General features: G+C 51.3%; 1 protein-coding gene and 1 long non-coding RNA gene across 3 annotated transcripts in view; one reads left to right on the top strand and one right to left on the bottom strand.

The window, feature by feature from the left end:
• The first annotated feature begins 722 nt into the window (after window positions 1–722).
• Window positions 723–26,328, top strand: AXIN2 (axin 2). 2 transcript variants are annotated; one of them, XM_084491841.1, is made up of 11 exons: window positions 723–859; window positions 1,951–2,880; window positions 8,833–8,973; window positions 14,323–14,425; window positions 16,335–16,475; window positions 16,696–17,192; window positions 17,357–17,539; window positions 17,824–18,054; window positions 18,697–18,792; window positions 20,017–20,184; window positions 24,484–26,328. In XM_084491841.1, exons 2-11 carry the CDS (start codon window positions 2,057–2,059, stop codon window positions 24,608–24,610), a joined length of 2,511 nt encoding a protein of 836 aa, XP_084347967.1. In that variant the 5' UTR covers window positions 723–859; window positions 1,951–2,056; the 3' UTR covers window positions 24,611–26,328. The 2 variants fall into 2 exon arrangements, with proteins under 2 accessions (XP_084347967.1, XP_084347968.1); XM_084491842.1 differs by having other exon boundaries at window positions 17,360–17,539.
• Window positions 20,876–27,417, bottom strand: part of LOC311420705 — a 30,464-nt gene continuing 23,922 nt past the window's right edge. Inside the window, exon 2 of the long non-coding RNA XR_014684490.1 lies at window positions 20,876–24,379. This is a non-coding gene — a long non-coding RNA (uncharacterized lncRNA). The remainder of the gene's footprint in view (window positions 24,380–27,417) is intronic.

Below are 27,417 nucleotides of genomic sequence, written 5' to 3' on the forward strand. Positions count from 1 at the left end.
GGGGGGGATATGGGGAGCATGGGGGGATTAAAGGGGCGCGGGGGGGGCCCCTCCTGCGCCTTTAAGGCTGGGGGCGGCGGTGCCGCGGTGCCCCCGCCCGGGGGCGGCGGCTGCCGATCGCTTCCCTTTGATAAGGTCCTGGCAACTCCGTACCCGCCCCGGGATGCCGGGAGCGACGGGTGGGGGCTTTATTTTTACCCCCCCCCATTGAAATATTTTCTCTTCCCCCCAAAAAAATCCAAACCAGCCCCCCCGCAGCAGGCTCCCTGCCCCGGGGATGCGCACAGGCAGGAGCACCGGGCTGTGTTTTTTTTTTTTTTTTTGGGGGGGGGGCTCCTTCTGCTTTGCACTCCCGGTGATTTTTTTTTTTTTTGTAGGGCTTTTGCTTTTTTTTCCCCGCTTTTTCGCCTCAAAACGCCGCTTTCGCTACCGCCCTTGCAGGACCGCTCCGGCGGCCCCCGCTTTGATGCGGGGAGAGCCCGGGGGGGGGGATAAGGAGGGGGGGGGGGCGGGGAGAGGGAGGGAGGGGGAGGAGGCGGGGGAGGGGCCAGCGCTTTTGTATTTAAAATAAATAAAATAAAGCAGCCAGGGGAGGGAGGGAGGGAGAGGAGGGAGGCGCGGATCGCAGGGGGCTCCTTCCCTCGCAGAGCCCCCCCCCCCCCCCTCCGGGCTCCCTTTTCCCACCTTCCCCCCCCCCCCATCCCCATCCCCATCCCCCGATGCTCTCCGATGCGGTTGCACCGCCGGGGAGGAGAGGAGGAGGAGGAGGAGGAGGAGGAGGAGGAGGAGGAGGAGGAAGGCCGGTCGGACAGACGGACAGCCGGACAGAGCCGGGCGCGCAGCGAGCTCCGGCTGCGCGGTGAGTGGCAACTTCGGGGGGCGCGCACCCCCCCCTCCCTCCCCCCGGCCGCTTCCCCCCCCCATCCATTTCGCTCCCTTTTGACGGTTTTATTTCATTTTTTATTTCGGGGGTTTTGTTTCTGCCTTGATTTCGGTGCTTATCCCTCTCGGCCCCGCTCGGGGGGCTGCGGGGGGAGCCGCAGCGTGCCGGACTTTTCCCCCCTTTGCGCGGTGCCCAGCTCCCTCCTCCCAGCCCGTCGCCATTTCTGGAGCAGGTTTTTTTTTTTTTTTTTTTTTTTTTTTTTTTTTTTCCAGGGAGCAGGGTTTTTTTTTTTTTTCCTCTGTCGGGATCGAGCCTGGGCTTCGTGCAACGCCGGGCAGCGAGGTTTCACCCCCCCCGGTCCTTCCCCCCCCCCCACCCCGACCCCTTCCCTTTCATTTCCATTTATTGCCCGGAGAGAGCCCGGGCTGCCCCCTGCGCCCAGGTACGCCTGCCGCCCCCCCCTTCCTCCCCCTTTATCCATCTTATTTTTTATTTTTTAAAATTTTTTTGGGGGGTGGAGGAGTGGGTGGTGTCCGGCTGCCCGTGCCCCGCTCCCGGATTTCACGCGAAGCGTCCCAAAAAGCCCCCAAACGGGAGGGGGGTACCCCGAAATGGGGCGAGCGCTGCCCCAGCCGGGAGGGGGGGGTCCGGAGGGTGCTGGGGGGGGCCCCGATGGGCAGCAGCCGATGGGGCAGCGCCCCCCGAGGCCTCTCCGGGTTGGGGGGGGGTCTCGGTGCCCCCCCCGGCCCCCTAAAAGTGCTCCGGGAGTTGCTTGGAGCGGGGCTGGTGCTCGCCACCGGGCTGCCATGGAGCCGCGCTCCCGCTCCCCTTCCTTTCTCCCCCCCCTCCCCTCTCTGTCTTTCTTTTTTTTTCTTTTTTTTTTTTTTTTTTTTGAAGAGTTGAAAAGCCTGTTTACTTTTTGTCTTTGATGTTGGGAGGATCTGGTTTTGATTAGATCAATACTCCTTTTTTCTCTCTCTCCCCCCCCTCCTCACTCCCCCCCCCTCCCCTCTCTCTCTCTCTCTTTTTTTTTTTTTTTTTTTTTTTTTCCCTTTTTCCCTTTGCAGAGAGGAGGCTCAGAGGATCCCCTGCTGACTTGAGCGAGAGGCAGGCGGAGGCGCAGGCGGCTCCTGCAGGATCTCCTCGCCCCTCTCCCCGCCGGGCTCCGGAGCCATGAGCAGCGCCGTGGTCCTCGCCCACCTCCCAGACCCCAGCAGCAGCTTCAGGGAAGACGCCCCCCGGCCTCCTGTCCCGGGGGAGGAAGGAGAGGCACCATGCCCGCAGCCCCCCAGCTCCTTCCTCGGGAAAAGCCAAAGCTTCAAGGCCATGCCGGTGCCTCCTGCCCCGAGGAGGAATGAGAACGGGCTCGGGGAGCCGGAAGGCAGCGCGTCTCCAGACTCCCCTCTGGCCAGATGGACCAAATCCTTGCATTCCTTGTTGGGAGATCAAGATGGTGCCTATCTTTTTCGGACCTTCTTGGAAAGGGAAAAATGTGTGGATACCTTAGACTTCTGGTTTGCCTGCAATGGCTTCAGGCAGATGGACCTTAAGGATACCAAAACTTTAAGAGTAGCCAAAGCTATATACAAAAGGTACATCGAGAACAACAGCATTGTCTCCAAGCAGCTCAAGCCTGCTACCAAGACCTACATAAGGGATAGCATCAAGAAGCAGCAGATAGATTCTATAATGTTTGATCAGGCACAGACTGAGATTCAGACTGTGATGGAGGAAAATGCTTACCAGATGTTTTTAACTTCTGATATATACCTCGAATATGTAAGGAGTGGAGGAGAGAATCCTGCTTACATCAACAGCAACGGACTGGGGAGCTTAAAAGTTGTCTGTGGCTATCTCCCGACCTTGAATGAAGAAGAGGAATGGAGCTGTGCAGACTTTAAAAACAAAATCCTGCCTTCGGTGGTTGGACTATCCAGCAAGACGTTGAGGGTTACAGCGAACGTCAGAGCTACGGAGACCATTGAGAGCGGCTACAGGTAAGGGAAGCCGTGGGACTCGTGCTCTGGGTGAACTTTGAGGACTTTGAGGCTGCTTTTGGAGAGGCTGGTGGGTGGCGAGCAGCGAGGCCGGGGAAGGCTGGGCTCGCAGGGGACATGGTGCTTCACGCACCTCCGAGTGCTGTGGAATTTGGGGGGCGTTGGCTTTTCCTTTTTTTTTTTTTTTTTTTTTTTTCCCCCTTCTCTGCAGAGGGAAAACAAGATACTGTGCTCCTGAGCTCTGTTGGCTCTCTGTTTTCTTATAGATCAAAAACTTCATAGCAACTATGTCCTCCGGACATACGTTAATTATTGGTTCAACTTTCAAACCTATTAAGCGCAGGAGTAGAGAGGATCACATAGACACATGAATAATGTAACCTACTCGTCCACCAACTTCACCATCAGCCAGCGTTTAACTACGTTGGTTATGTGGGAAGCAATTGTGCGGTCGTGGAGCAGGAAATGTATGCACTTACTACATCAAACTCTGCAACTTGCAGAAAATCTTCTTTTATTTTGGCGGTGGTTGTGTGATAGGCAGCCTCTCTCGGCGCGTTCGCGGTTGGTATCGTGTCAAAGCCATTTCGGGTGGCTTCGAGCCAACGTATACAGAGGGATACTTAATTTGGAGTGCTGAAGGTAGCGCAGACATCCCAGGTGTGGAGTAAGAGCAGGTCTTTGGTGCTCTCCCCTTGGCTGTGTACTCAGAGTTGAACTTGTGAGACGTGGTTGTGCCTAATGGCAGCTGGAGAGGATGGTGTGGGTTATGGGATGGCACAGTCTGGTGCCCTCGGTAGGGGCACGTCTGCCACCCCGACCCCTTCCTTTTGTTGGAAGCCAAAGAAACGATGATGAGGTGAGGAGATGAGGGTGAGGAGAGCCAGAGCCCTCTCCGAGAGAAGGGGGATGGGGAAGAGAGACTCTGATGAGCAAATGATGAGTTGTATAATCCTCTGAAAATGTATTCTTTCCTCTCCCCACCCTTACCATAAATGTGGCTTGTTGAATCAGGGTTGAGAGGAGAGGGCTCTGCTGGCAGATGTGCGCTCCTGTCTGCTGGACGAGGAGTTTGGGTTTTGCTAGGGTAAGTGTTTGACATCTCGTTTACAGGAATTTTGAGAGCGTGTCTGTGATTCATGGACATCAAAGGGCAGCGGGCTGCTTTGGGCTGCGCTCTGCCTCGCAGGGGAGGCTGTGCTGGAGTGCTCTCTCCTCCTGCCCTGCAGAGAGCTTCCAGCTGTGCAGGGCTTCCTGGTGCGGGGCTGCGAGCCCGAGCCTCCTCCTGCCCCAGCAGGAGCTGGGAGGGCTTCTCCAAGCTGCAGGGGCGATGCTGTGGGGCTGAACGGGGCGGTTTTGGTCCTTCCCCTCTGCTGGAGGGGTGACAGCCGGCAGCGTGGGTGTGGGACGGGAGGGCCGTGGCCTCGGGGGCTCTCCTGCTGGGAGACGGCGCGGGGCGGAGGCGCCGCTTGGCAGCTGGCGTGTGGGGGACGTGGGGTTTTTGGGGGGATCCTCGTCTCATGCCTCGCCGTGTCGCTGCCTGAGCAGCTGCTGCTCTGCAGAACCTGGTTTGAACTGCTGCCCCTCCGCCTGCTTTCCAGGAGGGGGATGTTGGATGCTTTTATCTTGCAGCCTTTGTTGGTGTTTGGAGCTGGAAGGGCTTTGGCTGTAATGTTCTAGCAGTGCTGCAGGCCCTGCTGAAAACCCACATGCTCCTTGTCCGTGAGAGCTCTCGCACAACTGTGGCTCCTTGCCCAATGAGTGCTGTGGGTTTTTTTTTTTTCCCCCCTTGCCTTTTATCCCTTTTCTTTTTGACCGAGGATTAGTGCAGCTTGCTCCTCACGCATCAGATCTACCCTCCCAGGACACGAGGTGGTGCCTTTGGCTTTGATCACCTTCTGTTGAGTTTCCAGGAGCGTTTGCTCTCCGTGGGGCCAGGAGATCTCAATGCAAAGAGAGGGAGGTCAAGCTGAGATGCTTCTGGGTCCCTCCCCGAGTCGTCCGTTTGTGAAGCCGCTTGTGCGTGCATGTGCTAGGAGCTGATGAGCATATGGACGGGCAATCTCTCATCGCTCAGCATTTAGGATTGCATTTAGGATTGGAGCTGAAGCTTACACATAGGCTTTCCTGGTGAGCGGCCAAACCACACCTCCCTCCTAGTATGTGCGATGGAATTGAAGGATTCCTGCTCTCCTCCCCAGCGTGTTACGTTCTGCAAGTGCTGTGCAGGCTCTTCCCACTTGCCTCAGTGGGTTTCGGTGTGACCAGAGCAGCAGAAGCCGGGCTGAGTGCACCTGATCCCAGGAGCTGAGCAATCTGGGGCCAGCCCAGCGTTTGGATGGGAGACCACCTGGAAAGCCCAGGGCACGGAGTCACGGCCAAAAGCATGGCAAGCTGGAGACCACAGAAACCGGGCGAGCTGCAAGACTTTGGCCCCAGCCCCAGCACCGGCCAGGAAGAGAAGTGAAGTGACAACACGTGCATGCGAATCGCTGCCTGGTGTATCTGGAGCCCTAACACAGGAAATATTCTCCACTTAGAGAGCTCTCGTCCTTTTAGAGCGCCTGCCCTCCCCTGCGCCTTGCGGGGAGGTTAAAAGCGGCCTCCCCGCGCCGCCGAGAGCATTGGACCTGGCCCCATTGTCCAGGAATTCCAGCTATTATTTATACGCGCTTCTAAATTTATCATGCACGAGTTTGTGTACACAGAGCCGGGCTCCTTCCTTTGCAGCGCCGCCGCACAGGGTGTTTTTGTTCAGGCCAAGGTGGACTCATCTGCCTCCCATTAAGCTCTGGGCTCTAACATCAGTGGGGCTGGCCTTGCTCGGGGAAGGCTGGGGCTTGCAGATGGCCTTCTGCCGGCTCCGAGGGCTTCCTGGCCTTTGAAAGAACCCGCCGGTGGAGCTCGTTTTGTGTGAAGTTATTGGAACCGAGTTTGGCTTCAATTATCAAAGTAAATGATGCCATTGTAAAGCTATGCTCCGAGCAGTGTTCTACAATTAGAGCATGGAAGCTGTGATTAACATAGTTTTGTTAAAATACACTTTTTTTTTTCACGTTTGTGCAGGCTTTTTTTCCTTTTTTTTTTTTTTTCCCTTTAAACCTGTGATTGCCCGGTGATGTTTGTCCCAAGGAAACACTTAATGAGATTCAGTTTTGCCTCAAAACGCTCCTTGTAGATTTTCACTTCTCTCTGTGTAAACCTGGGGTTTGAACTGCCAGAGCGCTTTCATTTGGAGGAAGTAGAGTTTGGTGATTAAAAAACAAAACAAAACACTCTGCAACTGCACCTTCTAACAGGGGATAGGACCAAGAGCCCCTGAAATTCTCAGGGCCATGCACCACCTCTGATGTGCCCCTGGCCCAACGCAGTGCACAGAGCTGCCCAAGCATCAGGATAAGGACAGTGGGGGAAACATCAGGCTGCCTTCTCAAAACTACAGAGCAACTGCTCCCTGACAGCTGAAAACACTTTGCATGTGGGGTTTGGAGGCTCTAGGGGGTGTGGGGAGGGTGCCTGGGCGCAGCATCTGCAGCAGGAGCCCACTGCTCTCCCCTGGAATTTAAACCCCTCGCAGGCAGCTCGGTGCATCTGGGTGCAATTACTGGAGTAAGGTGGTCGAATTAAAATAAAAATTAAAGCGAGCAAACCGGCGGGGGCTGCTTTGCGTAAAGTACGTGGGGGGTTCTGGAGGGTGCTGTGGTGAAGGGCCTGCTTTAAAAAAAAAAATCGTAAACTTTGGGGGTTTTTGTGTCTGGGGTTTTGGGAGGTGATGCAGTGCTGCAGCCCGGTGCTGCCTGGGAAGATGAGTTAGTTCTGGCCACTTTCTCTAATTATATCTTCCCAAACGCTGCGTTTGGACACACCTCCTCGCCCTGTGCTGTGTTCATACGGAGCCACTGCCTCCGCCCCCACCGCAGCTTCTCCAGCAATCGCATCCACGGGGAGAGCACAGCATGGCAGCACAGCCCGCCTGGGCATGGCAGCACAGACCCCTCTGGGCATGGCAGTGGTCCTGGGCTGGGGACCATCCTGCTCCACCGAGCCCCATGGAGCATCCTCTCCACCGAGCCCCATGGTCCTCAGATGCTCTCCTTATACCTGAGCTGGTTTCAAGTCAAAGCCACGATGAGCTGCATCCCATGCAGTGAGCCCAGCAGCCCCCCGAGGACCTGGGCAGTGTCACGGGGACTCCAGAGTCCCCCTGACGCCAAGCAGAAGGCTGCACGTTTCTAGAGGAACTTTTCTGGAGTAGTAGTGGGATAACTTAGTGTTTCGCCCACATGTGGAATTAATTTATCTTTGAAGATTTAACTTCTTTCCTGTGGCATTCCTCGCTATCTCGTTTTTTGGTGTTTTTTTGTTTTTTGTTTTTTTTTTTTTTTGGCTATATATTTTTTAACATCTTGATCTCCTCATCAGAAACGTCTTGGCCTCCCTCGGAAAGGAATGCGGCCCCGGCTGGGCTGAATACCTGCGAGCAGCCCCAGCCCCGCGCCTCATACCAGAGAGGCCCATCAGCTCCCCCATGCTTCCCTCTCTTTTTTTTTTTTGCCTTTTTCATTATTTTTTTTTAACCTCAGCCTTTGTAAAGGCTCCTGTTCTCCCGGTGGGGCAGGCTGGATGTTTGTGAGAGTGGAGCAAAGCCCGGGCGGGTGGGATGGTGATGGGGTGGGTGGCGATGGGGTGGGTAGCGGCAGGAGGGCTCTGCTGCTCCCCATTAGGGCCGCTCTGCTGCTCGCTTGCATCCAGCCCCGCCGTGGGGGTGGGGAGCTTGAAAGCCCATTAAAAAACCTGCCGAGCCTGCTGGCACATTCCTTAGGCCCCCAAGTCCTGGGTAAGTGGCCCTAATTATTAAAATCAGCAGTCCTTATCAGATGACAAGGCCCTTTGCTTTGATATACAAAGGCGGAAGCTTAACAGCCCCATCTTCCCTCGCAGAGGAACAAAATGTGCACCTTAACACGCAGCTTCAGAAGCTCCCTGCCTAATCCCCTTATCGCCTGCCCAAGATGATCCTATTGATCCTGGCTGGGACCTTGGGGGTGCTGGAGGTGGCCCCCAGCGGGCACAGGGACACCCGTTTTCCCCCACACGGTGACACCACTGGTGCCACCGCCGTGCCATCGGCCTTGAATTCCTCGTGTCTGCTCCTGGGTGCTCAGCTCAAACACCCCTCTGGGGCTTTTTGGGTTTGCCAAGCCCGTGGTGTTGGTGTCAGTAACCATTAACTCAAGCTGCTGCCACCTTCCCCTTCAAAGCACCACCCACAGCACATCGTGCTGGTCCTGCCCTCCCATCCTCCTCTCCCCTCACCCAACCCTAAGCATAATAAACCCCAAACCTAGGAATTAGTTGATTCTCCTTAAATTGGGGCTCTTTATAGTGCAGGGAAGATGGCAGCCCTCTGGGAGGCCAAGGTGGAGGCAGTAGATGGTGGCTGTGGCCGTGCTCGCTGTGGTCCACGGTGGTCCTGCCCCAGCAGTTCTGGGCAGTTCTGTTGCAGGCCACACAGATACCACAACGGGTTCTCCCACAGGGCCCCTAACTCCTGCATTCAGTGCAGACTGAAGTATTTACTAGCTGGCCCCTCAGCAGAGTGCAGTGGGACCTGAGCTCTGAACTTCTTGATCTTGTGCTTGCTGATGCCAACAGCAGAGCAGCGCCAAGCTCTAAGGAGCAACTCTCTAAAGGGGTCAGAGCACCCAGGGGATTTAATTTTTTTGCCAGAGTGCTTCATGGGATTTTCTAAACTGCATGTCCAACGCCAAAAGCAACATCTTTAAGGTTGGTCTTTGGATGCTCTTAGACGCTGTGGACGGCTGGTTGCTCCCCAAGAGCCTGAGCAGCTGGTCCGTGGTTCCCAAAAGGAGAGTGCTGCCCTTAAACCTGTGTGTTGTCCTCCAGCACAAGCCCGACTGGTAACTGGACTCCTGTTTTGCTCATCCCTAGGTCCTTCAAGAGGAACGACCCCGTTAACCCCTACCATGTGAATTCCGGCTACGTCTTTGCCCCTGCAACGAGCGCAAACGACAGCGAAATATCCAGTGATGCCCTGACGGACGACTCCATGTCGATGACGGACAGCAGCGTGTGAGTATCCCGTCCTGCTCGGGCCCTTTGGGACGTGCCACCCGTAAATCCGTGCTGATAACGTGGTGGGGACTGGTGGGAGTGAGGGTCCTGCCAAACTGGGGGGCGTAGCGAGGCCTGGCAGCCTCGTGCTTCGTGCTGTCGCCGTAGGTGTTGGATGGAGTGAGGTGGTGAACCAACCCTCTGTTGGTTTTGTGCAGCTGCAGCTGAGCAAATGTGTTTTCCCCTGTGCTGGTAGTGCTGCCTGACTAACCCAGGAGGGCATCTCCCTTTGCCTTCTGTCTTAAGGCCAGGCTTCCTTAACTAGCTATCAGTCATCAAAGAGAAGGAGATTGCTTCCTGTAGGAAGTACTTGCTGTAATTAAGGTTCATTGGTAATGGCAGAATGTACATTAATAGGGCCAGTGACCTGAAGGGGCAAATAGCTGCTCATCTAGTGTGGCTGGGGCAGTCTTCAAAGGGCCATTTGAATGGAGCTGCGTGGAGCAGGGCTGAGTGTGTTCGGAGGGTAGGGATGAGAGGTGGTTTTGTGGCTGAGCCCAGGAACTGCAGGATCTGTGCTTTCCTCCTGACTCTGCTGAGAAGTGTGCAGCTGGGAGTGCGGTGTGCGACTGTTCTTCCCCAGTTTGCCTTCCCCAGCAGGAGAGAAATGGGGCTTTTGTGTCTGGGGGTAGAAGAGACAGCAGGGCTCGCACAGTGCTCTTAAGGACCATTTTCTTCAACTGGATAGAAGGCAGATGCTTCCGTTTGTGTTTCATGATCTTCACTTAAGTATGAGTCCTCTAGAAAAACCAACCTGCCAGATAACAGCGCTGCGCTCTGCTCTCACCAGTGAAACTTCCCCAGTGCCTCTGTCACTTGTGGCCAGCGATTCCCGTGCTCCCCTCGGGGAGATTTGCATTCTGGGTTTTTTAAGTCAGCAGTGCTGCATGATGCTGCACAATGGAAAACAGGATTTACCAAAAATCCTTGATGCATAAACAAAAGCTTTTTTCTTTCTTTTTTTTTTTTTTTTAATGCACAAGTGTGTTTTGAACTGATATTATGGAAAAAAATAGTTTGTTGTCCCACTAGATTCCCTTATTGAACAATATTGGCATTAAATAAAAGAGCTGAATCATAGGGTGACTTCTTTATTTCTTCTTACTGGCTCTGGTTGTATGTGATCATGTGTCAACAGAGCATTCATTGGGTTAGTCATTTCTGGACCAGTGTAGGGTCACTTGGGATTCACAGGGCTAGGATTATACCCTCTCTTCACAGCAATGCCAATTGTAGGCCTTATACAGATGAGAGCACTGAGTGAGAAATAAAGTGCATGGTGGATGAAAGGCTTAACTGAATCGCTTTCAGCCCATTGTTAGTCCAGGGGAGCTTAGCGGGGATAAGAGGGTAGCAGCCCGCTTTGAAATTTCCTTGAACAAGTGAATAGGAGCTCCCCATAAAGCAGCGCATGAAAGAAGCCTGCCTGTTTTTTCCTGCCATAACAATAGCCCGTGCAGGCTGTGAGAGTTTGGGGAAGCTTGGCTGATTAAACTGCCCACAGCTCCAGGTTGGGGGGCGGCTGGAGGGGGGGAGGAGCCCTGCCAAAGGCCCGGGTCCTGCTGCGGAGCCACTTCCCCGGGCGTCCCCGCTCCATCTGCGGGGCTGGGGGCGGGCGGGTAGCGGGGCGGTTGTGTTTTGGGAGCCGGAGAGGTAAATTGGCACTTCTTGAGGCTCGGCTGAAGTATAAGGCTGATGTAAAACTTCCTTTACGGAGACGGAGGGCCGCTGCCAAGATGGCAGTAAAACATTTGGGATTAGTTCCTGGCACCTGGCTCTGCCGGCTCCTGAAGGCACCGTGCGTGCGGTGGGGGCACCAGCCCCACGGCTCCTGCGGGCCGTGCCAGGGGGCTCTCCTGCTGCCAGGCTTTGCCACTTTTTCAGCAGGGGACCCGGTTTTATTCTGCTCCGCCAGGGTGAATGGAAATGAGTTCCTTTGGCTTGCGTTGGTATCGACTGAAGAGCAAAAACTTGTTCTGGAAAAGTCTGTCAGACGTAACAGCAAAGGCAGTTTTTTAAAAAATATATCTAAAACCTCAACTGTGCCGGACTTTGGAGAGGTCTCCAAATAATGCACAAGCTGCCTTTTTTTATTATTTTTTTTCTATGTTAGATGCCAGGGATCAGCCTGTGTGCCTATGTTTTGTAACAGCCACAAAGCATCATGCAAATGTATATTTCCATTTCTTGATTGGGGAGGGGGGGGGAGAGGAAAGGGGATTTTTTTTTATTTGCTTATATCTTATTTATGGATTTACTTTGGACACAGGGGAATGCTGCTGAGCAAACTTCAAATATTACCTTATCTTACAAACCAGGCTTTTGATGTTGGCAAGATCAGAGGCTTGTTTCAGAGCCGTTGCCAAATGAAGATGGGAGTGAATGCATATGCGCATGAGTCTGATATTTCAAAGCAGCAGTAAAACTACATTCAGGTTAGGTCAGGCACATCTGAGTCAAAAGGCTAAGATAATTGGCTCAGCTTAAATGGCAGCTGACTGGGTAGAAGACTTCAAACTAGTATTTCCCCCAGAAACAGATTGGCTTAGCCCCAGCCTGGTTAGCTGAAATGTTTATAATTAAACTCTACTATTTAGTGCCTAAACCCTGTAGCTCCTCAGCCCACAGCCTTCGGTAGCCAAGAAGGTGAGTGCAAATGTTTGTTGCTGGAGCATGGGGAGAGCCTGCACCAAGAGGAGCACCTTCGTGCTTGGCATTGACCCTAAACCCATGCTTTGTGCTGGAGCCTCTGGCAAAGCCCAGCCTTTTTGTTTTAAAGGCACTTTCTCCTCATCAAGGGGGGTTGGGGTTTTGCCCCTCACCGTATCTGTTGGCTGTACTGAGCCTGGCTCCAGCTCTGCCCGCCTGTCCCTCCTGCAGTAGGTGACCACATTTTGTTCAGCCCTTCTAATCTGGCATTGTCCGTTCTCCCCCATTTCATGTGGAAGGCCCAGATTTAGAAAGCACTCATCAAACTGGCTATAAAAGTCCCTCCTCATTCTCCAGGCTGACTTTCCCAAGCTGCACTGCCTTCCCATCACAGTGAAATACCTTTTTTTTTTTTTTTTTCTTTAATTCTGCACTTCGTTACAAGTTGTAAAACTCTTCTGACAAGGCAGGGCTGTAAAAGCAGGGAGCAGGAGGCTTGATCTGGGGCTCCGCTGTGCAACCAGAGGAGGTTTAGGGGGAAAGGAGCGGCCTTCACACCGACCTGAACAAGGGCAGATCTTAAATAAAGAGAGGAGCCGCGCTCTTGAGTCGGCTGCTGCAGGGCTTTGATTTTCTCCTCCTTTTCGAGCCACCCTGCCTGGCTCCTGTTGGAGCTCCTGCTCCTTCGCTCATGGACCAACCCTTTGGGCAGAGGTGGTCCCACAGCGCAGGGAACACGGGGACACCCCGCAAGGAGAGCTGCACCCAGCCTGGTACAAGGGCTGGGGATGTGGGGATGGCATCTCCTGCGGGCAGACCCAGCGGGAGGGAGGTGAGGAGCTCCTCCTTGTCCCTTGGTCGTGGCCTTGGGTGCTGAGCACAGACCCTCAGCATCCCCCCTGCGCTCCCCTCTGGGGCTGCCACTGATGGAGGACACCTCCTCTGCCATTGACTGCTAACGGGATTAGACCTTTCTGTATGGGTGCAGGTAATGTGCTCACGCTGGCGTTGACTTACCTTTCAAATGTCTGTTTTACTCATTATTCCCCGTACTGAAGGTCTTCCCTAAGAGACCTTTATCTCAGCAAGCCTCAGCAAACAGATGCTTCCCTGAAGGTGCAGCTCAGTTGGCTTTCACTCAGGATTTGCTCTTCCCCATCCTTCCCCCAGGCTCATGCAAGCAAGTCAGGTGCCCACGCACGGAGCACAAACACTCGGGGGCCACCAGCAGCTGCGGTTGGTGGCCACGGCCAGCTGCCTCCCCACAAGGCAGCCCCGTGTTGTGCAGGGGGCACAATCAGCTCCTTTCACTTGGAGCACAATGCACGCTCACAGGCTGCGTCTGCAGGAGCCTGGTGATCATCTTGTGGCATCACAGACTGCCTGTGGGCTCCCAGCGTGCTTGCTCTCATTATCAAGATTTTTCCAAGTTCACGAAGATGAATTTGTTCTGCTCTTTCACTCTGGGCTTTGCGACTTCGTCTTGCCCATCAAAACAGTCACTCCAAGAGCCACTGAAGGATTAGCTGAGCTCTTCATGAAGGCCTGAGACAGGGCGCTTCAACCCGTGAGCGTGGAGCGGTGGGATCTAGCCATCACCTCCAGACAAGGGACCTGACACCCCGGGGTGGCATCCCCTCGTGTGTCGGCTCTGGCCATGCACCCAAAACGTGTCTTTGCACCACCAGCATGGCCTGGGCACGCGGGGCTGCTGCTGCCTGCTCGGCCACCACAGCTTTCTGCTGTGCTGGGGATGAGTAAGGTGTGGGGGCAGAGGGATGAAAGGGACTGGGCCGGAGATCAAGGTTATTCCACGAGTCTGAGGGAAGGGGTGGCAGCAGACATTCAGGATTTCCAGGCACGCTCTTCTGGTTGTCCCCGCTGTCTGCGGGAGGCCCTTTCATCCCAACCGAGGGAATTTTTTTATTTTATTTTGCGTGGCCGGATGAAAATGCCCCGTGTCGCCTCAAGCAGGCCGTGCAGTGCTCTCTTGGCACCCGTGCTCCTCTCCTGGCCTCTCCTCGTGGTTTTCTGGCCATGAGGCGAGTGACGTTGTGCCGAAGGGCATGGCCTGCGTTTACTTGCACCCTGCAGTGGCCAGCCAGTGCTGGGCAGCCCCAGGGCAGGAGAAACATCTCGAGAGCTTCAGTAGGGCTAGAGGTGGGGAGCAGCCCTTTGGTGGCCATCCATCGCCAGCCTCCTTCTTCTTGTTTCCGTAGTGCCCATGTCCCATGGGGTGGTTTAGGGCTAGAAGAAAGTTGTGGTCTCAGCCTAATTTGGCGGTGAGAATTGCAACAAAGCTGAAGGGCAAAAGCTTCGGCCTATCAGCGGAGGGGCCTTTCAGGGAGATGCCTCAGAAGTGAAGCTAATGGGATCTTTGGGGCCTCTTCTTGTGGAGTTGCCTTCAGCTTGCTGCTCAGCCATGCAGATGGTGGCACAGCCCCTTCCCGAGCCGCCAGGTGACTTATCCTGGCCTCAGGTGACATCCAGGGCACTCGGGGCCGCTGGGAACAGGGCCTGCAGCAACCCCAGGGTATTTTAGAGCCGATGGAGAACTGGCTGGGTTAGGGCCCGGGGTGATGGCGTGGAAGCCAGGCTGATCTGCCATGCTGTGCCTCCAAGAGCCCCAGCTGACGGTGACCTCTCTTCCGTGTGCAGAGATGGGATCCCCCCGTACAGAATTGGGAGCAAGAAGCAGCTCCAGAGGGAGATGCATCGGAGCGTTAAGGCCAACGGTCAAGTTTCTCTACCTCATTTTCCGGTAAGTTCAGGTGGGAGCTGCAGGGCCTGGGACAAACCCTTGGGATGTTGGTACACGTGGAGGGACGGGAGCAGGGGAGGGGCGCATTTCCATCCTTGTCCAGTGCCAGAGCTTTCCAGGAGAGACCTTGCTCAGCATCAGGCAGGAGCCATGTGTTTTCAGCATCCTTGCAGAAACCTGCTTACGCACAGGCGCATCTGGTCATCACCTGAAAGCCAGGTGCTAATTAGGGCTCTTCCATGGCACTGAATTTGCCCTCCTGGTCTAAATTCAAGCGTGGATGCTCTGGTGAGGTCCAGCAGAGCGTCGGCTGCAGGTGCAGGAGCCGGGCACCGCCTTGACACCTCCTCGGTGCCGCACGGACCAGGGTTTGCCTTGCGCGCATCGCCCTCAGCCTTCAAAAGCACCCCATGTGTCAGCTGGCAGGAAGGAGGCTCTCCCGAAAGAGAAACATTTGCAGCAAATATGTGCCTTCAGAACTCTCGCTGCCTTGCTTTGAGGGGGTCCAGTTCGTGGAGCTGCCTCGCTCTTGAAAATTAACTCGCTGACTTGCTAATTCAGTTGACTCGCAGGCTCCTGATTCCTGCAGTGAATAAACTGTTTACACAGACAAGTATAAACTTATCTTGTCTTGAGATTAATATGCTAAAATTCCTCTTTCTGCTGTCTTAAGCAGCAAGAAATCATAGATGATATTTCTGGTGGAGGGGGGTGGTTTATGTGGTTTTTCTTTTTGGTATTTTTTTTCCCTTCCTCCATAAAGAAAGTTCTATAGCCTGAGCTTGTAAATTAGATTATTTTGTCCCAGGGCGTGCAAATCGACTTTCTCTGTAAGGCAGTGCTTTGATCAGGGACTGAATAGAGCCAGCTTGTGTAAGAGTGACAATTTCCAGCAGAGTGGCCTTTTTCTACCCTCACATCATTTCTGGAGCTAAGTGGTTGCCGGAGAGAGGCCCCACCTCATCTGGTGGGTAGTATGTGAAAGAGTTGGCAGTTCAGCTTTCTGCTTTCAGCAAAAAAAAAAAAAAAAAAAAGGAAAGAGTGAAAGTAGGGGTGAGGGGAGGGGAGTGGGGGTGCGTGGGGGTGGCAGGAAGGAGGGGAGAGTCAGGTGGGTGCTTTCTTTTTCCCTTCCTCCCCCCCCCCCAATTTCCCTACCATGTTTGCTTCTTTTGGCAGAAATTCTCGTTTTGCCTTTTTATATTCTGCACTTGATTTGGAGATGTTCCCTTTTTCCCTTGATAGATCTGCTTGAGGCAGCCAAGCTCAGCAGTGTAGCACCGCTAGCCTGCAGCAGCTTTCTTCATTTTCTGTACAAAGAGATGGAGGGGGGGGAAGAGATCTAGGACACTGTTGAGACAACACTACCTCAAAGGTGCCCAGTGTGTAGCCAGGAAATAAATTACCAGTACTTCTCTGATCTGCAACCGTTTGACTTTTTTTTTTTTTTTTTCTTTCCCTTTTTCTCCCCCATCTTATTTTTTTTAATTTCCAACTCCTTTCTGTTTATACTCACTTTATTCCTTGAGTTAAAGTCTCTCCCTCCCACCTCAGAGGTTTTTTTTTTTTTTTTTTTTTTTGATGTTTGACAACAGTCTTTGAAGATTTTCTACTTCAGAGTAGCTACTGATGGGCTGGTTGTACTACAGAGAGAACAAGCGGGGGTTCCTCAGAGTGCGACCAACTGCTCCTGCCGAAGGCAAACGCTGGTGGGGAGGATGTCACTCCATGAGGCCACAGCACTAGCTCATAAAAATCCAGAGCAGACCATGCCTAGTTGCGGTCGTCTTTTTCATCCAAACATGGATACACAACAAGCGTAGCGGGGCCGGCGATGCTGCTCCGGCTAAGCGCCCGCGCCCCGCGCCGCCCGCTAAACATGCCTTGTGCCTTCTGTCCCCGCTCCTTGTAGAGGACCCACCGGCTGCCCAAGGAGATGACCCCGGTGGAGCCGGCTGCCTTCGCTGCGGAGCTCATTTCCCGGCTGGAGAAGCTGAAGCAGGAGCAGGAAACCATGGACAGTCTGGAGGAGAGGCTGCAGCAAATCAAGGAGGTAGGAGGATTAACCCTGCTGGGACTGGGCAGAGATCCCGCATGCTGCTGGGCTGGGGGAGGCAGCGGGGCTGTATCCTGCCTGCTCTGAGGGCACAGGGGGGAGCGCAGCTCCCGTGGGATGGCTCTGCGGTGGGCAAGCCAGGGTGGGGATGTCCCAGCTTGTGTCTCGCTGACTCCCCGACCTCTTCAATTATTCCTCACCAATGCTTCACCTCCAGGATGAGGAGAAGGAGGGCTCGGAGCTCCCCGCCAGCCTGCAGAGCAGTCGGGAGGTGGCGAACCCCCAGCACCCACAGCACCCGCTCTCGCTCCTGCCGTCCGGCAGCTACGAGGAGGACCCCCAGGCCATCCTGGACGAGCACCTCTCCCGCGTGCTGAAGACCCCCGGCTGCCAGTCTCCTGGCATGGGCCGGCACAGCCCCCGCGCCCGCTCCCCCGATCGCCTGCCAGGAGGCAAGCTGCAGCCTGGCGTGGCCTCGCCGGCCGCCTGCACCCTCCTGGGTAAGGGATTTATCACCAAGCAGACCACCAAGCACGTCCACCACCACTACATCCACCACCACGCCGTACCCAAGACGAAGGAGCAGATCGAGGCGGAGGCGGCTCAGCGGGCGCAGTGCTGCTGCCCTGCCGGCAGCGACTACTACTGCTTCTCCAAGTGCAAGGGCCACCTGAAAGGCACGGACCCACCTCTCCCTCCGCTGGAGCCCTTCGGGTAAGCCGCGAGCCTTTCTCCATCCCACCCACCCAAAAGACATCAGCCCACCCCCTTCTCACAGTGGGATCACTTGGGTGGGTGGGTTGTGGTCGGTGCTGCTCGGGGTGCGTGGAGCAGAGCAGGTGACTAACCACGGGCTCGTGTCCCCTTCTGGCCACCAGCAGGACGGGCACGCTGACCAAGAGGCCGGGCAGAGGAGCGGAGAGCGTCGCCCTGCCGGCTGGGGACGGGGGGCTGCCCGGCCCCGGAGGGGTGCAGCTACCTGGCGGGGAGGCGGACCGGGCGCAGAACGTCTGGCAGTGGATGCTGGAGAGCGAGAGACAAAATAAGCACAAGCCCCATAGGTAAATACGCAGCTGTCTACAGCAATATCGCTCCCGGTAAATATTTATATATTACACGGGCTGTCTATTTTTACAATCGCTAAAAACAAATGAGACTCTTTGCTCCTCCGGTTTAATATAAAAGCTGTTCCGCAGAACCAGAAAAACCACAAAAATGTCATGTTTTTGGCAATAAACCTCCTTTCATGTTATGACAGACTTTTGAGAGGGAGCAAGCAGAATAGGAGCTGCTATTAAAGTCATATTTTCCAGCTTTTCTAACCCGACTTCTTCCCCTCCCCAAGCACACAAAGCACAAAGAAGGCCTACAGCTCCGACTTCGCCAAGGGGGCCCCCAGCGAGCGCCCCGGCCGCCACCACCCCTGGGGGACCGGCAGCCACCCGCGGGGGGTGCAGCCCGCCCACCCCTTCGTCCAGGACCCCACCATGCCCCCGCTCACGCCGCCCAACACCCTCGCCCAGTTGGAGGAAGCGTGTCGCCGGCTCGCCGAAGTCTCCAAGCCTCAGAAGCAACGGTAACGGCGGCAGGAGAGACGGGGTGACCCCGGCTGGGTTTGGTGCTGGGATCTGGGGAGCGGTAGGGGGTTTGCCCTGGGTAGGAGCGTCAGCCAGGGGTGTTTGCTGGGTGCTGGTTGTGCTCTTCTTCACCCAAACGGAGGCTGAGAGCTAGCAAGGCTGTAGCAGGCGTGTGTGAACGTGTGGACGGTGCCTTCCTCACGGTGTAGGTAGAGGTCCAGATCAGGAATGGGGCTGGACCGTGGGGATGCATGACGGCACAGCTTGGCCAAGCCCCAAGGATGAGCCTCCTTATTCCAACCCCACCCTACCCCGGCACAAATAGTTTGAATCCTAGGCTATTACTTCCACTCTTTTGATGGCTGTAATTTGCCCATTTTTCCTCTGGGCCGGACTCCAGCTACATACCAAGTGGAGAATTGGACTGGTTATCATTCATTTGGGTATGGAAGGATCATTAGCCCACAGCATTTTTAATTCTTCCTTTGATTGTTTACAACATATGAGGGTTGATACAAAGAGCGAACTTAACGACCCACAGGAGATTTCAATTAAGCAGATCGTATTTCAACAATTTTTAAAAAGATCTTTTTCTTTTTTTTGTCTCCTCTCCCCCATTTGTTCCCCCCCCCCAACTTCAGATGTTCAACCTCAAATCAGCAGAGGGATCGAAACCACTCAGCTGCTGTTCAGGGGGGAAACACCCCTTTTTGCAATGCAAGTCTAATGACAGAAGAGTGAGTATTGCACATGGATAAAAGGATTGGGAAATATATATATTATAATAATTTTATTTTCATTAAATAGATTGTGCTTTGAAAAGAGGGAAAATTTTTATATCTGAAGTTTTAGTCTTTCAAACATTCTTCTTAAAGAAAGAACAAAACATTTTCAAATCTTGTCTCTGGCTCTTTTTAACTGGCATTCCTGTAAAGTGGACAAAGATTGGATTAGTCTAATTACAGGATGGTTCTTTTAACAAGAAATCTGCTACAGAGAGGTCTAAAATGGCCTAAATAATTAAAGTTTTCTTTCTTACCCTCTTCATCTTAAGCAATGAGTAATGTTTGAAGTCCAGACTGAGCCACCTGACTAGAGCCTTTCATTTTTAATTGGTTGACCTTAAGTCCACCAGCTGTCTTTGCTAGCAGCTTTTTTTTCTGAAGCCACTCTACAAAGACTTAGAACAAATTAGGAAGACTAAATTACTGCGGACTAACACTTTGTGACCTTTTGACATGCCAAGTGTACATTGCCTCAGCAGCAGTTGTAGATTTGGTTGCATGGCATTCACCAGAGCATTGCCATTTTGCTGTGTAATATTGTTTTAATTATTCTTTAAGAAGGGTTCCTTAATTTCAAATGACAAGATCCGGTTAATTTTATCCTTGCTGTTCCTGAGTAAAAATAAGATCACCTGTGTACTTCAGGTGAAAAAGTCTTGGAGTAATTTTACTGTTAGCTGTTGCTGGTTGCAGGTACATTTGTGCATGAGAAAGGAGCTTGTCAGATGCTTTGTGTGAAGGCAGATGAAATGAATCTTTTAAAATCAGACATGTACAGTGCTTGGGCCTGGGAGGTGCTTAGCCCATGGTGAGCCCTATGCATGCTCATCTGGACCTTGGTCCTGATTTTACAGCAAGTTCCTAACCTCAGTTCTCCCCTCCACAAACTGGGACTGAGTCTCTGCAGCTCAGATGCACCCTGAGGCTGGGCGCTTTGTGATGCTGATATTTCCACCATCAAAGCAACCAGGAGCTGCTGTCAGAGCCCAGCATCCCACAGGGCTAAGTGCTGTGCAAACACAGCATGACAAATTCACCTCGAGTACAGGAATATCTGACTTTCAGGTCACACCCACTGTATTTCTGACCAGCATTACGTGGAGACTGAGCGCAGTGAAACTGCTTGTTCTCAAGTGGAAAAATAGAGTTTTTGTGTGTGTTGTTTTTGTTTTACAGTCACAAAGAGCCAAAGAAACTCCCGGTTGTTCACACCTCTCAGTCTAGTGAGTTGGTTGTCACCTATTTTTTTTGCGGAGAAGAAATTCCCTACAGGAGAATGTTAAAGGCCCAGAGCCTGACACTTGGGCACTTTAAAGAGCAGCTGAGCAAAAAGGGAAATTATAGGTAAGAATCTTTCTCATTTGTTTGTTCTTTCATGTACTGAAATAAGACAAAAGAATCAGCAGATATTTTTGCAGATCTGCCCACAGCAACACATTTACATCACCTTTTGGAGCCTGCAGCTTTTCTATTCTTATTCTCTTCCCACTCAAACCAAGAGCAGCTTGGAGATGGAGCAATGGGACAGGCTGCACTCCCTGAGCAGCAGCTTGCCTACTGGGCCACCTCCTCTCCTTCTCCCTCCCCTGCCTCTTTCCAAGTTGCATAAACACGCAGGCTGCCAAGCCTTGTGCTACAGCTCTGGTCCTAAAAGCTAACTACCAGGTGAATACCTCACCTTGCAGGGAAGGCCTGGAGCCCCTAGAATGGGGTGGGTCGTGGGGTTCACTTTACAAACCAGGGGCGTCAACATTCGTACTGGTTCTGTCCTCCTGTTGCTACTATAATATTTTTTTGTGTGTGTTTGTAAAATGGGCACAAGGCCACCCCTGTCCCACAGCTCCTGGTGTTTGTTTGAATAGTGTTGCTGTAAATCCAGTAAGTGGAAGGCTGGGATACGCTTCTGAGCAGACAGGTAGCTGAGGTGCAAGCCAGTTTGTTTCAGCTCTTCAAAAGCCTTTTCTCTTTGTTAGGGGAAAAAACACTGCCCTGTGGGGAAAAATCCACCATTGATACTGGGTTTTTCCTCAAACAGCACCAGTGAACCCTGTGTGTCTGGTTTCCAGGGCCCAGTTTAGCCAGTTTGTTCCTTCCTTGCTCCCGTTCCCATGGCAGTATCTTTGTTGGCTGTTTTTTTGCTGTAATCTCCCAGTGGATTTGGGTGCTAGTGGGATCATCTGTCTGCCACTTCTTGTACAGGCTGTGCGGGGGGGTGAAGATCCAGCTTTAAGGTTTGAATTTGCACTGAATTTGGCACTTCTTCAAAGAGCCAGGCAGCCTGCCCTGTAACTGGCAGCCTTGGATTTAACCTCCAAATGGTCATTTTGTTTTGTTAAGAGGACTTTCCAGCTGGTGCACCATGGCTGGCTTCCCTTTAGCTTTGGAAACTCTACCTATGCAGCTCAGAAATCACCCTGGGGAGCTCTCAGGCTGGGGGGTGCTGAGCTGGGGTCTGTCTCTGGATGCTGCCCAGTGGGGCTGGGGCTGAAATATTGCCAATCCTGCCCCCAAATCATCTTTGCAGCCCGCCCAGCTGCCATCAGATGGCAGCAACCTGCAAGTACACCCAACCTGGACAACCTCCAGGCTAGGTGCTGGTGTTCCTTGCACCCTTGCACCACTTCTCAGCTTTTACAGTCTCGCACTGCCCACCGTGCATTTCCTCTCACTACAGACAGGGATGCAGCCCCGTAACCCAGTTGCAGCCCAGTTTGCTCAGCCTCACCATGATTTGCTGCTGCTGTTCTCTGTGGCTGTAGTACCCCTCTATACACCACCCCCTCTAAAAAAAATAATCTTTTTTTGTGTGTGTGTTTGTTTTCTGTGACAATTTTTGTGCGATGACTGAGTGCTGGAGTGGGATCCTAGAACCTCTGTGGCCTGAAAGCCCCTCCAGGTGCAATTATTTGTGCCTTGTCAGACTGTAATTACTTTAGAAAATGTTTTTAAGTGACTGACAAGGATGAAACAATGTTTTGCTTAGATCTCACCCCTTTACACCTGGGTAAAGACAATACTGAAATTTATAAAAGGAACTTGGGTACGTGCCCAGTATTTTATCTTGCACAGACACAAGGTGAAACTAATTACACAAATGTGTGTACCTCCAGGGAATCATTTTGATCTAAGCTTTGACTTTTGGCTGGACTTTGAGTGAAACTGCGGGTGACCTTCAGGGAAGAGGGCCGCAGTGCCCAGAGTAGCGTGTGTGTTACGGGGAGGCACTAACTAGGCTGCTTTGGTCACATCTGGCATTGATTTCTTTTTAAGGCACATTTAATAAGCATGTCTTTGAAGCCTTTGCCTTTCATTTAATGCACAAAGACATGCATAAATGCTCGACTCTCCAAATTCTTTATTGATTGAATCAGTTTGTGAGGCGGGTACCTCGGGCCCTGTCACTGCTCCTCCTCGAAGCCGAGGCCTGCGCCCGCTGGGCCATGGGGCAGCCCCGCAAAAAATTGCTGCTTTGCTTTCCCCACCCCACCCCCCCCCCAAAAAAAAAAAAAAAGAAGGAATTAAGCAGTGATTTAATACTGATGGCGTTAACAAAAAACAAACACACACACACACAAAAACTGGGTGGTGTCGGGTAATCTTAACATGGCAGTGGTTCAAAACAGAGCTGTAACACCAGGCCTGCTCGGCTCTATTGGTGCCAGATGTCCAAAAAAAAAAAAAAAAAAAGAAAAGCAAGGCTTGCCACATAAAATATGTTTCAATGGAAAGCCCATTTCTGAGCAAATAAGAGCAGAGCGACTTGTTTGAAGATGTTGTGGGGGAGGACTTTGCTTTGCCTCCTCTCCTTTTTTTTTTCCCCTTTTTTTTTCTGTGAAATAAGGTTGTAATTATCTAAAAGGTCATAGCGTGTTTTCTCAAATAAAAATTTTGTAAACACAGCCAGCACTTCAGCTTGTGGAGGAAGTTATTGGGAAGAACGGCTGTTATCTGGAGAGGGGCGGAGAAGGGGAAAGGGAAGAGAAAGTTCTTTGTAATTCATTCAAACTTTCCTTGTTTTTTTGGTTTTGTTTCAAGCCCGCTGGCCTGGGGAATTGTGGCCTTGACCTGCAGCATTAACGGTGGTGGGAGTTGTGCCATTGCCTTCAGTGAGCGCAGGCTGTGAGGAACTTAAATGAGATGTTTTCCTTGCTGAACCTTTAAAGACACAACATGTGTCAATTCAGCTTGGACTGACCTTACAAAAATAAATCCTAAACATACCTTGACTAAATGTAGCTGCTTCAATCTCTGTAACCAAAAAGCCAGCTTTTATCCCCCTACCAAAATAATTTTAACTTACCCTGAAAATAAATAGATATGAAAGTCATCCTTACTGTGTATGTTAAAAATGCGCAATAGAACATTCCCTGCTTAAAAACGAAATTCTAACAGCCTGCCCTGGCTTTTTCAGTTTTCCCAGTAAAAGTGAGCTTAATTTGCTCTTCTTTTTTGAAAAACTTTCACCTAGCAAACAGCTGCTAACCCCAGTTGTCTGGAAACGCCAGGGGAGGGGTGTGGGAAGTGTTGATTTTTTTTTTTGGTAATTCTGATGAAGGTTTTTCCATTTCTGGTGGTCAGATGGGAAAGCACTTTTCCAAGAGAGCAAGGGAGCAGGCATGTCCGAGGAGGTGTGCGGTGGCAGACGAACAGGCTCCCTAAATGCTACCCCTCTGAATGGAAGCCCTTCATTTGTGCATATGCAATTAAGCAGCCTTAGAAGGAAGAAAGCTAGAAACGGGATAAAAGGAACCTTTAATCAAGAAGCTGAACGGTCTAATTCAGGATAATAGAGGGGTCCTTACTGTTTGACACAGGAGGGGTGGGGGGTGTTTTTTGTCTCTGGGAGCATTGGCTTCATGATCTAACGACCCAAAGCAAAAGAGAAGGAATGCAGGACACTGCTACTTGACCTTCTGGTGTCACGTCTTGCAAGCTAGATTGGGGTTGCTCTTTGCATGTGACCGCTAGGAAGCATCAGAAAACAAATACAGTAGTTTCTGTCATTTAAAATGGATATGTGAATTAGGCACTTTGTTGTTTCTGATGGGGAGCTCCCAGTTTTTCTGTAGCAGTGCCACAGAGTTTCAGCTGCTGCTTTGCAGGAAGCTGGGCAGGCTTTCTTTTAATCCATCTGTATGCCTAAAAAGCCTCTCCTTTTAATAACAGTTGCTAATTTTAATGTTGGGCCTAGGCTTTGAAACAAGAAAACACATGAAAGAAAGAAGGTGGTGAGAGAGGGGAACCTTAAGAATGCCTCGCTTTGAAATCGTATTTATTTATTTTTTAAATAAGATATTTGACCAGAAATCACCGCGCTTTCTAATTTTCCTTACTGCTAAGGATACCCACTGCCAACGCGTGTGATTTACTCACGGTGCTGTAGAAGCTGCTGTCACTGCAGAGGAGCGTGCTCAGCCTCGCTCCATCCATCCCATCGCCGTCCCCGCTCACATCCCTGCAGAGCCGGGGACGCTTTCATGTTGCTGGACCTGACCTGCCCTGAGGTTTTCCTGGCCACGCTGGGAGCTGGAGGAGTGTCCTAGGAGGGAGAGATTGAAAATGTTGTGGTTTAAAGAGCTGCCAAAGCATCCTTTACTTTACCTTTTGATTTTTTTAACTGTGTTTTAATTCTCCTCACCACAGATACTACTTCAAAAAAGCAAGCGACGAGTTTGACTGTGGTGCAGTGTTTGAAGAGATTTGGGAAGATGAAACAATTCTGCCCATGTACGAAGGAAGGATTCTTGGGAAAGTAGAAAGGATCGATTGATGGCATCTGTGTTTCTTAAGAAAATTTAAGCTAGAAAAGTCTTTGGACACACAACAGTAGTGATGACAAGGAAAAAAAAAAAACTCTGAAGGAAAGTTTTGAACCAATGAAGAAAAAAAGTGAAGTCTCTGAAGACTTTGCTGAATTAGCCTTAGAGGAAAAAAATGGCATTTATTATTCATGAGTTGGGTACTGAGATGATAAAAACCCTGAACTATTTATTAAAAACATGACCACTGTTGGCTATTGGAGATGCAGACTGTGTTTGAGAGACTTCCATACATAATATATGATTTCCTGGGGATCTGAAATCTATGGACTAAGAGAAACTATGTATAGCTTACCTTAACAGTAATCCTTATTGATATTTATTGAACAGTCTGTTTTCCCTTAAGTCCAGTTTTTGGATATGCTGCTTTAACAATGGAGAAGAGAGGGGCTGGGAAGTGGGGTGATGGGAGGAAGGATTATTTTATTTTTTTATATTGTTCCCACTATCTAAAATTTAGGAGTATGGCCAGGAGCGCATTCACGATTTTTTTTTTGAAGGGGGAGGAGGGAAGGACCGATGTTGTGCCCAATATTTCTCCAAGTGAAGATAAAACTTTTCTAAAGGAATAATAATAATAATAATAAAAAAGAAATAAAAATACTGTCCTACCATCCATCTAGAGACCGGTGCATTTTAATCTATGCTGCTCTAATTTGAAATAAAGGTCTTAAGCATGAAATACGTTAGATGCAATATAACACCACCAACTTGCTATTTTGTCCATGGATTTCTGTGGTGTGAGGTTTTTGCTTTGCTGCTGTCAGTGTTGAGGGGGCCGTGTGGTGTCCAGTGCCTATCTCAGTCGAGGTGAGCTAGAGCAAAACCCAAGTGTGGAAGAGCTGTAGAAGGAGCCATCCAGTTCCCATTTCCATACGTAACACCCCAAAAGGACACGTGGCAAAAGCCAGGTTAAAAACCCGCATGTATCCCACACAGCTAGCTAATTTCTTAGCCACTCTACTTCAATGTTAGCACAACTTCTATTTAAACGCCATGTAACTATGACAAGGAGTATTTTCAGATCGTTGTGGAGCGTGTGATTCGTTGTGTGGTGGTTTTTGGTGGTGTTTTTTTGTTGTTTTTTTTTTTTTTTTTTTTTTTTTTGCCTTACCCTCACGACACCCATTGAAGGCAATGGGAGGTGTCAGCCCAGGCTCTCTGCAGCCCTTTGGGAAGCTTCACGTGTGCGTGCGTGTGCGTGGGTGTTAGGACAGCGCGACCCTTTCCCGAGGAGGACCTTGCATTTCTACAGTTGGGTTTTGTGTTGATTAAGTTAATCTGTGCATTCTGTTTGCCATTGCTACTTCGTGTAAGTCTGTATATATTGTAGAAAATGTATGGTGGAAATATTAATACACTATCTCTAGTGTTGTTAAAATTTAATCAGTACAGTACCTGTGCCTGCATGGTGTTACTAGGCCATGCGTCGCCCTATATTCAGGGTTCAAGCTTTCCCTTGTTTGTTTAAGGGGTTTATGTATAAATATATTTTATGCCTTTTATTACAAGTCCTGTACTCATGACTTTTGCCATGGCATTTTGTTCTACTTATACTGTAAATTATGCATTATAAAGAGTTTCATTTAAAAAAAAAAATTACTTGGTACAATAATTATTGTAATTAAGAGATGTAGCCTTTATTAAAATTTTATATTTTTCAAATTAATATTGTCTGACTTCTTTCTTTCCACCCCCTGATGTCTCAAAAGGTTTCTTCTCATGTGTGGTGGGAGCTGAAAACAGAGCTGAGCTCTGCCCTGCCTTCCTTCCCTCCTCTCCTTGGCAGGAGCTGCTCCTGCCGGGAAGCATTTGCAGCTGCAGTCGGTAAGGCAAAGCCTTGGGCTGGACTCGAGTGCAGTGATTAATTAAATCACGCACAGGTCCTTCAGGTGACTCGGGTACAAATTTGGCATGGCCTGCAAACCTGCCTGATGGGGAGAGAAAGGCAGAATAGAGGAGGAGGATTTTCTCTTGGGATGCTGAAGCCCAGGAGGGATTTCTCAGACTCCTAATTCTGGCTCTCTCTGGGCAGCCCATGATGGCACATCGTGGGCTTCGTGGTGAGGTGATGGAGGGTGGGCACATCCCTACCAGGTGCTCCTGGCTCCCAGCTCGTCTCCATCAGCCACCCGCAGCACCTGCCCGAGCCACCCCCACCTCTTGGCTCGCCCGCCTGCCTTTGGGAGGGAGCTGAGGGGTGAGCAAGGCCGGGAGCTGCTGACCGCGTGCCCGTCCTCACGCTGGTATTCGTGGCACAAAACCTATTTTATAGATGAACGACCTTAATTTGTTCCTGAGGGAAGCTGCCCATACCAGGGCTGGATTTGTCTCCCAGCTGTCGCTCAGACCTTCCCCGTCTCAAGCAAGTAACCCTGGGAAAGCAATTGTGGAAAAGCTTTTGGTCTGTCCTGTTGGTAACCAAAGCCAGCCTCTTTTCTTCTGCTAGACCAATGGCACCAACTACCTTTTTTTTCTTTTCCCTCCACCCTATTTTTTCTGTGAGGTTTTAAATTATCTGGGTTATTTTGTGTGTTTGAGAAGACTTCATTTAAAACATCAGTAAAACTTCTATCAAAGGGCTCAACTTCACACCGAGTACACAGAGCTCGGGACTGAATCCCGCACTTAAAGGGAGCCGCAGGCAGTTTTACACATTTAAATGGATGGTGCCTTGTTTTAAAAACCATCTGAAGTTCATGGGGTTCATCTTAATTGATAAGCTGGACATAACGGATGGGTGTAGGGAGACTTCAAC

This window comes from Aythya ferina (assembly GCF_964211825.1).
Source record: "Aythya ferina genome assembly, chromosome: 18".
NCBI classification, from domain to species: Eukaryota; Metazoa; Chordata; class Aves; order Anseriformes; family Anatidae; genus Aythya; species Aythya ferina.